The 13,082-nt window shown below is 48.0% G+C and overlaps 1 protein-coding gene across 5 annotated transcripts in view; it reads left to right on the top strand.

Annotated features, from left to right (window-relative positions):
- NFYC (nuclear transcription factor Y subunit gamma) overlaps positions 1–4,235 on the top strand; it is a 62,537-nt gene extending 58,302 nt beyond the window's left edge. For all 5 annotated transcript variants that reach the window (XM_080920579.1, XM_080920581.1, XM_080920580.1 and 2 more), the window contains exons 8-10: positions 74–181; positions 2,405–2,464; positions 3,409–4,235. In XM_080920579.1, the coding sequence (XP_080776705.1) occupies positions 74–181; positions 2,405–2,464; positions 3,409–3,528 (288 nt within the window). In that variant the 3' untranslated portion in view covers positions 3,529–4,235. The remainder of the gene's footprint in view (positions 1–73; positions 182–2,404; positions 2,465–3,408) is intronic.
- The last annotated feature ends 8,847 nt before the right edge of the window (positions 4,236–13,082 follow it).

Genomic DNA, 13,082 nt, shown 5'->3' with positions numbered 1-13,082 from the left:
ATCTGGTCATGGGAAGTGTGTATGTATGAGAGTGTACTCATCCCCTGTGGTCTCTATCTCTGCCCCATCCTAGGTGCAGCTGAATGCCGGCCAACTCCAGTATATCCGCTTAGCCCAGCCTGTATCAGGCACCCAAGTTGTACAGGGACAGATCCAGACACTTGCTACCAATGCCCAACAGGTATGTATGCCGGAGACATGGGCTTGAGCTGGAGACAAACGTTAGCCAGCCAACTTCTTGTAGGAAAGAGAGTGCTCAGTACTGAACTCTCATCACTTTGTCCTATAGCAAGAACCATTTACCCCAAACCTTTATCTCTGCCCGTTTTCCAGGGGCAGATGGAATTGACTGGACAATTGGTCTCACAATGTGTTTCTCACCATCTTGCTCTTGAGAGACAAAGGAATAGACAGAGAGGTCTCAGGAATATCAGGAAGAACCCTGGTGCAAGTGTACACACCAGGCTGGAGGAAACTAGTTCCCAGGCTGTGTTTCATCCTAAGTCCCAATGGCAGTGATGTTCTGGTGTTCTTGTGCCCTTAGGGAAATCTACTCTTCTACCTCCATTAACAGGCTCAGCCAGAGAAACCCCCTTTCTGTCTTACCATCTTGAAGGCTGAATCATAAGTGCCAAGGGGGCCACTTACTTACTCTAGGCCTGAGGGTCATGGTTGTCAGTTGCAGATAATAGGGGACAGTGGTGAAGGGGATGCATTGTTAATGGATCCTTTCACTTCAGACCCAAAAAAAGCAGCAATCGTTTAAGAGCTGGACCTGTCTGGCCCAGTTGCATTTCTGGTGATGTATCTATTGACAGTGGTGACAGAGCTGAGTTAGAGCAGGTCTCCAAAGATTTCACTTGGGAAAATGTGAGGAATGAGCCAAAAGTAAGGCATCTGAATTGAGGATCATCTCTGGAATCACTAAAAGACCCTTTCTATCCCTACTATCTGCTTGCGTGTGGACCTGGGCTTCCCATAAGTTTCTTAGGTTTCAGTGACACTGATGGACTTACCAAGACTGGTTATGCCCATGAGCCTGTCTCCCTTTTTCTTTTCTTTAAAAGCATGTAAGATTCTAGTGATTTTCTTGAGATCCAAGCAGCCTTTTCTGACACAGAGGCAGAAGGAAGTGAGAAAGGTTTTTGGTTCCTCAGAAGCCAGTTTGGGCAATAAAAGTCAGAAAGTGAGGAGAATGTAAGACCAAGAAATGGGTACTTTGTGGGTGCTTAACGTCTCCATGATGTAATTTTACAATTTGGCATCTAGTAGTTTTTTAATAAATGTTTTTTGAGTGCATGCTGGATAAAATACATGTGATTTAAAGGTAAATTAAACTTTTCAGAGGCTGTGGATAGCAATCTTCCTAACCACAGGCACAGTTGGCCTTAATCTATGAGAATTATTGTTTGTCTTGTATTTCCTCATTTATCCTGAAGTCATTTCTATAATACTGATTTTGCACTAGAGGAGTGTATAGATTAATCAAAGCTACAGTCCTCAAGCAGCTTATAGACCACAGAAGGAGAAGGATCTAGGATAAGAAGCCCTTCATACCTGCTCCTTTCTTGTTCCTTATAGCCCTTGCTAGGCTCACAGGAGCTGTTCTGGGTCATTGTGAGAACACAGGAGAGAACAGCTTTACCTGACAGACTGGCTCTGATAATTCCAAAAGCTGGCACAAAGGCTGCTGCAAGTTTCATGTTCCACAGACACATACGCACACACCCTGGTTTCCCAGCAGCTGTCACTATATCCTGCAGCTTTGCTTGGCAGTATAAAGGCCTTCTGTAAAATGTGAAGTATATCGAGTAAATGTTTTCCTTTTGCACCTCTCTCTCCCCCCCTCCCCTTTTCCCCCATCCCTCCCTCCCTCTCCCCTCCTCTTGGCCCAGAGGACTGCACACTGAGTGTCGGAAAAAAGTACTTCCTGGCTTGCCATGGAGACTGTGAAGGCCAAGGCTGCTGCTCACTAAGTGTTTCATATTGCAGTCAGATAATCTGGGTGATACAGGCTTGGTTTGGAGCCCACCTTCCAAGGATAGAAGGGACCACTCGCCACTTTGCTCTTCATTTTGCAATCTGCTTTATTTAACTGGCTGAAAAGTAAACTTTTAGGGCTTCTAGTCAAAGCCATAACTATGACTTTAAAGCCGAGGAGCTTTGTATTCTCATTGAGCCTCCATACTTTGAGGGGAGATGGTGGTTCTGATGTCCCTGTCTTGGGCCAGATCTTTGCTAACCCTAAGTGGAAGGAGACTGAGAGACTCCTGCTCTGCAGGCCTTCTTCAAACACCTACTAAGTGGCAGGCCTTATTCTGAACATTTTGTAGACCTTGTGTCATTTGATCTTCATGTGGTGGGCTGGCTAACATACCTGTTCTCTCCTTGTGCTTCCCTACAGATCACACAGACAGAGGTCCAGCAAGGACAGCAGCAGTTCAGCCAGTTCACAGATGGACAAGTAAGGACCCAGCCTGAGTTGGGGTCCAGGGATGGCAGACAGTGTGTGGGTTTGGATGGGTACTGCTTTCTCCCTAATAATGGAGAAAACATTGCTAGACAAGTAGTCCTTTAGGTCTGCGGGCTGTGGGAGCCAAAAACCAAGAAACAAACAAAAACCTCACAGCTCAAATTACCATCCTTCAGGGAGTGACCTCAGCCCTGGAGGTGGGATGTTCCTTTTCTGAGTTCACTCAGTTATGGTTACAGAGCTAGTGCTAAAGTGCAGGGTTTCTGGTTCCTTCTCTAGGACTACTTTTTCCTATTCTACAACACTTAGATGTATGGAGCAGTTCAAATGAAGAAGTGTTTGAACACTTTTAGATACCTAAGAAAGAGGGGGCTTCTGCTCACCTGCTTTCCCTCACTCATAGTCTCTGTGTCCACTGAGGATGAGATAAGTGATATGCCCGCATCTGTGTCTTCTGGTCCCTCTGGTCCCTCTCAGGACCAGTACTTAGGACCAGCTCTTAGGTCAGGGGCTGAACTGCCTTAACTTGTCTTCTTTGCTCTGACAGGCTTGGTTGTAGTAAATGTTTGACACCAGACTACCTCCTTGCACAAATCCCTTGGAGGAAAGGTCTGAGGATCCTGTTTTGCAAGTGCTAGTATTACTTACAGTCAAGTGCTTGTAGTTGTCAAAGCAGAAAAGGAAGTAGCAAGTTGGAACTAACTGAAGAGCAAAGAGAAGTGAAAGACACAGGAGGTGTCCACTAAGCTACAGTCTGGCGACTCCTGTGTCTGCTGCTTGTTGTCTCCCTTCCCTACCACTTCATCCTCCTTCCCTCTGACACTTTGAAGTGGGTAGTAGTTAAGGTATCTGGGACCCCATCCAGTTGGAGGCCTACAATGAGCTATCTGCCTCTATCCCAAGAGTGACCTCATTCTCCTTTCTACCCTTTGCAGCAGCTGTACCAGATCCAGCAAGTCACCATGCCTGCAGGCCAGGACCTTGCCCAGCCCATGTTTATTCAGTCAGCCAGCCAGCCCTCTGATGGGCAGACCCCCCAGGTGACTGGAGACTGAGGGCCTGAGCTGACAAAGCCAAGAACACCCAACACAATATTTGCCATAGAGCCCCAGGCGATGGGGACATACCCTCCCTCACCAGAGGACCGGGACTTCATTGCCTCCTGCAGGCTAAGATACTGGTGCACTACTTTCCACACCTGGGGGACTGAGATTCTACAACAGAAAGATGCAATATTTTTTATTTTCTTTTTTCCATTTTTGTGTCCAAGGAATCAATATTTCAATATATGTGTCCAGTGCTATGAAACGAGAATATTAAATAACATATTTATGGCATTTTCTTGAAACATGTGGTTGAAGAAATAATTTTCTTGTGTGTTTCCTGGCTTGGGCACTCACCACCACTGCTAAGGGGCAGCCTGTGGTCTTCTTCCTAAGGGTGTACAGGATTTCCACTCTGCCAGTTGTGCCCTCAGAAAAGAGAAAGGGTCAGACCCTATTCCACCAGCATTCTTCTCTGCCCCTTCCCTCGAGCCTTCCACATCCAGAAGATGTGGAAACATTTCTCGCCTGTGGGACGTTCTCTACAAAGAGCTGGTCTCCTCCCCAGCGCTTCTCTCCAAGACCTAGGAGAACCAGGACTTTATGCACTGTTCTGCCCACTGTTTTTTTTTTTTTTTAAATACATTAAAGATTGTGCTCATCTCCGTTGCTGCATGGACTTCAAACTGCATGAAATGCAATAAATCTTGTTTTCGGTACTTGAGAATTTGTTTCTGTGTCTGGGAAATTCATGGGGGCTGCTTGCTAGGAAAGGTTGATTTGTTTCAAGGTTGGATGTTAGGAAAGTTGGACCACTGTAAGGAGCTGGTGTACAAAACCAAGGGACCTTTCAAACTGAGATTCTTGACTGGTTTACAAATAAACTTCATCAGAACATGTCTCTTTCTCAGAAAGGCCTTGCCTCATCCAAATGGACCACTTACATGGCATTGTGGGGACATCTCTCCAGGAGAACACTGGCTTCTCTAGCAAACAAGGCCCCCAGGAAATCTTTACAACCTTCCTTGGCACAATGACTCTTGTGTGTTTCCTGGCTTGGGCACTCTGCCCCTTCCCTAACCCTTCCACATCTAGATATTGTAGTTCTCATCACCAAAGGCTTGGATCTGCCATAGAGGGCAACCCATGCCCCTTGTCATCCACCGTGTTAGGGCTTCTATAGCCAGAGCCTGCTTCCTGTCCAATTGAAGCAGGGGCAGCAAAAAAGCCATCAGTCACTGTATGATAGCACAGTGCCAGGAAAAACAAAGATCGCTTTGCCATAATCTGGTAGACAGCTCCATCGTCTTTGGGCTCAAAAGGTAAGATTGTGAAGGGAAGAGGCTCATACTAGACCCTTCAAGCTGAGACCTGATATCCTTAAGATTCCCTTGCCACAGATGACTCACTGTAAACCTGCCTGGTAGGGTAGGCATTGGCATAAGAAAAACCAATGGTTCACACCTCTTAAAATGTAAGTCCTAAGTTCTGGGGCTTACATTATATTCATGTCTGGCCAAACTGTCCTTTATTCCTTGTATAGGGAAGATTATTGGCCATGTTGGTGATCATTTGCTTAAGTATACTTCACCTGATACCATAAACTAGGATTAGGGGGAGAAAAAAATTGAGAAATTGGGGTCATAAAATATGAGCACATATATGACCTATCAAGACCAACATAATTTTGAAGTGATTTGGTACAGAGCTTCTTGGCCACCAAAGCAAAAAGCTAGGACCAAGTAAGGGGTTCATTCATAATATAAAGAAAAGTAACAATTTTGTAAAACTTTTCCTAGTTTTAAACGTGTTAGAGTTCCCTTACCAGAGAATAAGTATCTCACCATTATCTGTCAGAAAGAAGGCTTAGGAAAGCCCCCATGTTCTTCTAATTCCCAAATTGGCCTTTTCATCTGTGTCATAGAAACCCTCCTGTGTGGGATATCACACCATTGAACAGGTAGAGGGGCTGGTTACAGCAAAGGCACTGTATCCTGTTTCCTGGTGTCCTCCCTCCCTGCTGCCCCTCCACTCATTCTTGAATGTCCAGTTACCACCTGTCTTAATTCATACCTCATTCTTGTACGTCTTCAATTGATTGTTGGAATTGGTCAGCAACTTCTGTGCACAGCATGTTCCCTTTAAATAGTCCTGCCAGCAGGGCCTGTTCAGATGTAAGCAAACCCTTTGGTCCAGTCCCACGGAGCCCCTATCTAGCCCTCAGCACGATCCCTTTACATCCATTTGGAGCACTCTGAGCATTTCCTAATGTTCCCATCTTCAAACTATGATCTTCACAGTGACCCTTCAGAAGTCAGGAAGACTGAGCACAATCCCTGAGTTACTGACAGTTTGAGGGGTCCAGTGCAATGACTTGTCTAAGATTCTGAATTATGGATGGAGTTAAAACACAAACCTTGGTCTCCTGATAGATGCTTTATCTGAAGATGGGAGGGGATGTGTTAGAAAAGATAGCTTTACACATTGGCTTTTACTTAGCTCCCCAGGCCACCTGCCCCAGCCCTGAATGTAAATGGAGTAGTAAAAAGAATTGGTGCTGATCTCCGGTGGTTGGGTGGGAATTGGAGACCACTGGGGTTTTGAGAGGACAGTGTGGTTGATACCTTGCTGCCCAGGCCACAAGGGGGCAGCATACCGCCCTTACCTGGGTCCTTACCATCTAGTCCCATCCTCTTATCTATTTGAGATAGTTCTAAGAACTAAAGGGCACCAGTGAGATCATTGGTTCCCCCCCCCCAAATTCCCAACAAACCCCTTGAAGAGAGAGGGTCCTTTGTGATAACAGTAGGAAACTCCTCTTTGGAGTATTGTTTGAAGTAAGTTTTGAAGATAAGTAGTTCATTCACAGTCCTCACCCCATGGTTTGTTTGCATCCTACTCGCCTCCACTGCCCACTGACTGCACTCGGTGTTCTTGTACTAACCGGCTGGTTGGGTTTCTGAACTTGCGGCCATGTTTTCAGAATGTGCTGGCCCGGGTGCCTGGAAAGCCCTTTTTATTTATTGATCTCATATACATCCATCAAAGCCCAATTGAAATGGCTCTCACTGAGAAACTTCTAATTCCTTGAGCAAAGTCAGCGAAGACTCTTTCGATGATCCTACATCAATGTCTACAGGCTATTATTAGAGCTCGCATACACAGCTCTGCAGCAGGGATTTCTCTGGCACCCTGTGCGCAGCTCAGATGCTGTTTCGGACATTCTGCATCCAACTGAGAACAAGCCAGGCAAGGTCCTGTTGTGGACTGTATAGCACCTGTACACATCCTCCATTTCTCTGCTCTTTGTGGCATTTTGTTCAGTTTGGGGTTTGGGTTCTTGATGTTTTTGGTTGTTTTGTTTTTGAGTACTGATGGTCGGCTAGGCAGGACCCTCTGAAATAGACCTTGTAAGAAATTATTGTGGAGGAAAATACAGCTAGACTGTGGGACAGAGGGTTTGAATCTCCACTTCATCATAAACTAGGCATAAATAGTACATACACACCTGTAATTCCAGCAACCCAGAAGGTAAAAACACCTATTCTTCGCCTCATGGCAAGTTTGAAGCCAGTCTGGACTACATAAGACCCTGACTCAAGAAAAAAAAAAGTTTGGTCCTACATTGACTCTCATTTCAACATCATATTAATAAGTGAGTAGCCTCCCCCTCTTTATAAGGAAGAAACTAAGGTACAAAGAGGTTAAGAAATTGCTTGGGGCTGGAGAGATGGCTCAGCAGTTAAGAGCACTGACTGCTCTTCCAAAGGTCCTAAGTTCAATTCCCAGCAACTACATGGTGGCTCACAACCATCTATAATGGGGTCCAATATTCTGGTGTATCTGAAGATACCTACACTGAATTCATATAAATAAGTAAAACTTTTTTTTTAATTGCTCAAGCCAGGTTGTAATAGTGCACACCTTTAATCCCAGCTCTCAGGAGGCAGAGGCAGAGGTAGATGGATCTCTGAGTTCGAGGCCAGTCTGGTCTACAGTCCAGGACAGCCAAGGCTACAGAGAAAGAGAGTGAGGGAGGAGGGAGGGAGGGAGGAAACAAAGGAAGTTTCTCGGGCATCAGCCGGCTGTCAGTCTCATGTAGCCTGGCCTCTGTTGATCTTGTCCCTTTCCACAGTACCAGCTGCCTGTAGTGCTTTCTAAGGTGACATCTGAGATATCAGGAAAAGACCCTATGGTGGTCAAGTGCCCAGTCACATGAGTAGTTTGGACACAACCTCTTCAAGGCCCCAGAGCCAGGCTAGTGATGTCACCCCTAGCTTGGGTATCATGCCACTACCATAGTCCAGAAAGAGGGGACAAGAAGACAACAAGGCTGGCATTCAAGAGGGGAAAATCCGAGCTGGGTCCCAGCTGGGTCAGGCTGGGCTGGGTTCCTCTGTCTGGCTAGTGCCAGGGCAAGATCAGAAACAGAGCCCCAGCTGGCCTGCATATCAGAGCCTCCAGCCCCTTCTTGGAGACGGGCCTTCACTCAGCCTCAAGGCACCTGAGTGAGCTCCCAGCTCCTCCCTCCCCCTAGGCTCTGTGCCTTTTTAACAGGTGAGGTCTGTTGTACAGACGCTTTCTAAGATAATGTATGTGTCCACATGTCTTTATTTTGCCCTTTGATTTAAACAGCAGTTTGGCAATAGATGGAAATGAAGGTTCACAATTCTTTGCCCTCAGCACTCTGAAGATGTTCTTCCACTGTCTTTTGGCATCTGTTGTTGCTGATGAGAATTTTACTGTCAGTTCAATTATTGGACCTTTGTAGATTAGTGATCTTTTTTCTCTGGTGGTTTTAGAATTTCCTCTTTATTCTTGACATTCTACACTTTTGCCCAAAAGGTGTCTAGATGTAGGTTTTTGGTTTTGTTGTTTGTAATGTCTTATGAGGCAGTCTGTAGATCTTCAAACTAGAAACTCACGTCTCAGTTCTGGAAAAAGCTTGGTCACTTTTCAGTATCTCCTGAGTAATGATACACATAGTTAAGATTTCAGTTTCACCTACGATATATCTACTTTCACACGTTTAATTCCCTTATTCTGCACTTCATTCCAGCGGATTTTCCCAGTTCTAGCTTCTAATCTAGTGATTCTCTCTTGAGCTCTGTTTACTAATTTGCCTGTTGAGTTTGTTATTTTTCAATGCCAATAACCTTAGTTCCTTAAAACGTCAAGATGGTTGTGCTCATTTCTGCTGTGTGTGTCTGCTTGGTGTCTTCCTGCCTTTCTTTTATAGATGCTGATTCTTCCATCATCTTCTTGAAGATTTTTAGCTGGATCAAACTTCTTTTAATACATAACAAGACTCTGCCTGCCTTTAAAAAAAAAAAACCCAGTACTATATCTCCCACACCTAATGTTTCAAGAAAAAAGCTTCTATTGATATTTGATGAGGTTTGAGGTCAGAGACAAGGGAAGCTCCAGAAGCCTGAGATAGCTTAAGGCTGCGCTTGCCCTGGACGTGCTCCTCTCTGTGTAGTCACTGAGCCTCTTGCCTTATGCATCAGATCCCATCACAGATGGTTGTGAGGCACCATGTGGGTGCTGGGAATTGAACTCAGGACCTCTGGAAGAGCAGTCAGTGCTCTTAACCGCTGAGCCTTCTCTCCAGCCCTGCCTCCTGCCTCTTGTAAGACCCCCTGAACTCATACCTCCCTTAGGGGATATTAGCCATTCCTTTTCTGACTCCCCTCCCCTGTACTCATGGTCTTCAGTCCCCCCTACTCTCAAAATCTGCCTCCCTAGCTGTTTATTTTGCCAGAAGAGCTAGCTAGCCTGCTTGCTTGATTTATTTGTACTGAGGCTTGAACTCAGGTCCTTGGACATGCTAGGCATCCTCAGTCCTGTTTTTGTGTTTTATTTGGAAACAAAGTCTGACTAAGTTGCCCAAGCTTGCCTTGAACTCCAGCACTTGTGATCTCCCAGCATCAGTCAGTCTCCTGAGCAGCTGGAATGACAGACGTGAGCCTCCAGATGACATTTGGTGACTCAACACAGCCCTTACTCTGCATTCCAAACAGCTCTACTTCCCCCAGTGACTCTTGCTATGACCAAGGGCCTTCCAGGAGGCCCCCCCAGGACCACAGCCATCTTCATGGCCAGCTCTCCAGCAGTCATGGGATATTAGGGAAGAAGAGTCCCAAGAGCAGAAGAGGAGCCTGCAAGTTAGGAGTGGATTTGACCTTTATTTCCACACCCCCTTCTAATTTTTGTCTTCTTTAGGTGCCCCACCCCCACTTCAGGCCTTAAGATCACTGAGCCCAGAGGCGCTTCTCTCCGGGCTTCTCCCCACTTCTGTGGCTCTGAGCTAGCTGTCTGGCCAGACAAGCTTGGTTTAGGGGAGAAGCAAGTGAGTGGTACACTCAGGTCTAGGAGAAGGGGGCTCCTTAGCCCTCTCCGTTTATTGATGCCTTCTGTCCTCAAGCCTTCTGTCCATTCTGGGCTGTGTAGGGGAAGAGAGAAGGTCTCCACATCCCTCAATGGCTTCCTACTATTGCCCTGTGAGTGCCTTCTGCCAGTTCTTACCTGAACAGTAAATATCTCCCATTTGAACAGCCTCTGCTGACCTGTGCCTTCAGGCATTGTTGTGTCTGGCCCTTCTGAGCACTCCTCTGTTCTGGGCCAAGGCTCGGGCCCCATCTGCTATCCAGACTCTCTGCTACTAACCACATTTCTTCTTTTCCTGTGCCCTAGAACACCCTCCCTGACCCAGGCCCTGGCTCCTCTCACGCCCTGTAGCCTAATGCTCTATCGGGCAAATCTCCACCTAGCCTGAGGCTGCCTGACAGGTATGATTCTCCTGAGCTCCCAGCATGTTTCGGAGATGCTGAAAGAGAAGCAGCAGTCTTGTGGAGCTGTGGGCCATAAAAGTTATTCTCCAAGTCTTTTCCATTCCTGTCTCAAAGAAGGTTCACTGGCCTTCTGGCATTGCCAGTGATAGCGTCTCCCTCCTTGGGCCTTTAGCAACCAAGCAGCTGTAAGAAAACGCAGGAGAAAGTCAAGTGATAGCACCCACTGGTAATCCCAGCACTGGAGGGAGACAGGCAGGTAGATTGCCACAATTTCAAGACTATGTGACTATGTAGCCAACAGTGAGGGGAGACAAATCGGAGATCCAGGAGAAATAGGCAGGTGTTGGGGGGGGGGGGGCTGGAGCCTCTCACCTCATCCATTCTTTACCATTCTGTCTCCTAAAAAAAGGAAAGAAAAAAAAGGGAACTCCTGGTGCTGACAGTGACTGGAAACTGCTGAGCGCAGTCAACCCTTCCACTCCAGCAAGGAATCCGAGCCGTGAAGTGACCTGAGGTCATAACAGGAGTCAGTACCAGGCATGAACCTGCCCCCAAGAACCAAGGTGCCAGCCACTTCTAGACCTTCATCCCCTGAGATCTGGGCATCCTACCCTCTGGCAGGAGCCAGTGCTACAGAGTGGGACTCATCTCTTAGAATTCCTTCTCCCTGGCACTCAAGGGCTCACTCAGCATGGTGTCCTGGGAGGGCACAAGGCAATGGCAGTGTGAGTGAGCTCACCGCCTGGCTGTATACCCTTAGGTGAGCGGCCCCACCTCTCAGCCCATTTCCTACAAAGCACAGGACTCTGTTCTTTGTAAGGGATAGGACCTGGCCCACAGCTGGTGCTCAGCAAATGGGAACACTCTCCCTCCCTACCCTTCCTAGAAATCAATACCTGCTCCATTGATGGATGACGGAGACAGTGATGGATTACAGCAGATTGGGGAGTTGGCTTGTTCTTATACAGCCCTGGAAACTCAGAGCCAGGGAGAAACTTGGGGCAGGGGATGAGCTCAGAAGACCAGGCAGGGTTGCCAAGGAGCTAGGGCGGGGTTGAGGAAGTTGCTGAGGGTGGAGTCAAGGGCATAGATGTGGGAGTTAGAGGGTGGTGTGTGGGAAGCCACCACACACCCCACCTCCCTCCAGTAGGAAGGCTAACCCTGGGAGCCAGAGACAGCTGTTTGCTCAGAAAAGTGTGCCTTTGTCACTAAAGGCTGCAGTGGGGAAAGTTTGTTCTCTGTCATGTCCTGGGAATCTGGATGGGCACAGGAAGGCCACTGAGTAACACTCTGAGTGGCCACCTGTCCTTCTGTCCTCTCTGAACTCCCTTCTCTCTCTCTCTCTCTCTCTCTCTCTCTCTCTCTCTCTCTCTCTCTGTCTCTCTGTCTCTGTCTCTCTCTGTGAGCATACACACACCCCCACAGAAGCTCAACTTTGCCAGGTCCTACCACCACCTCCCCTAACCCCTGGAAGAACTCTCAGTGTCTCCCCCCCACCCTCATTATCAATACACCTGACCCTCCATGAGGTGCCGAACTTCAGAGATGGCCTCTGGGACCTCTCTGTAGGTGCTTCTGAAATCTAGCTTCCATCCCTACAGGAACAGGTATGGTCTCTTACTTGCCCCCAGCCTTTGGTGGGGTAATACGGGGCAGGAACTGGAAAAGATACTGAGACCCTCGCCCTGCAGAGTTCCATTCACAGAGGGAAAGGGAGCTTGGCAGTCACCCACGCGGGAAGAGGAGCATGGGTTCATAGGTGGTGCTCAACTGGAGGATCAGATTTCCCAGAACAGACCCAATTTTAGATATTCCGAGTGCCGATAAGGGCAACCTGAATTCAAGTTCCATTTCAGCTAAGATCAAAGCCTCAAAAGACCCCAGCAGCCACTTTCCATCGTGTCATTTGAATTCTTGACTTGAGTCCCATCCCTGGGCCGCTGAAGGGGTACTGCAATTCACCAGTCAGGAATGCCATATATGGGGCGGGGGGTATCCTGGCTTCAGCTTATAGGGAGAAGATAGCTATATCTAGCCCTTGCACTGCAACCACAGTGGGGCCCTGAGGTCTAGAAACCTTCAGCTCTCAGTAGGTCAGGGTATGACCTCTGCAAGAGCACCAAGCCCTGTGCACGCCCAGCACCAGCAGCAGTGGGAGAAATTCAGGTCAGACCTTAGAATGCATCCCAGCTGGGCAGGAAGGGAAAGGGTCGCTAGGCGTTGGGGTGTGGCTTGCTGCCAAACCTGGCTTGGGGACCTCGGATCCTATACACCCTCCCCGGCCCGTAGCCCTCCCTCCAACCCTCTCGGCTTGCGCTCAGCAGATCAATGCTGCCTTTGCTGACAGCTGAGAATCGAGCTTGCAGCCCATTCCCCCTCCCCCGCCCCTCCGGCTAGCTGTGTCCCCCGAGATCCTCCCTGAGGAGTGGAGTAGAATTTACTGCGGAAGCGCTTCACCCTGGGGCAGGGCCTGCAGAGGGAGCGGGAGCCGGGAGCCGTCTGGTTTGCCCATTGCTTTAGGCTGGGGAAGAGGGAAGAAGGGCCAGCAAACCCGAATCATCACCTAGCACTGGGCCAGGGGGGCGAAGGAAAGGGGCCAGCCAGCTCACAGCTGGAGACAGAGGTCAGGCACCGAGAACTTTTTGCTAGAGAAGGACGCTCCAAGAGAAAGTCCGGGTGGGGCCTTTGGGAGGTCTCTGTTCCCCTAATACTGGCTCAGTGTTTACTTCTGTACTCCCTATCAGCCGAAACAAGCTTTCCTGGCTACAGAGT

Source organism: Micromys minutus (assembly GCF_963924665.1).
Source record: "Micromys minutus genome assembly, chromosome: 9".
Taxonomy (NCBI): Eukaryota; Metazoa; Chordata; class Mammalia; order Rodentia; family Muridae; genus Micromys; species Micromys minutus.
This window is presented reverse-complemented; position numbering and strand designations above follow the sequence as displayed.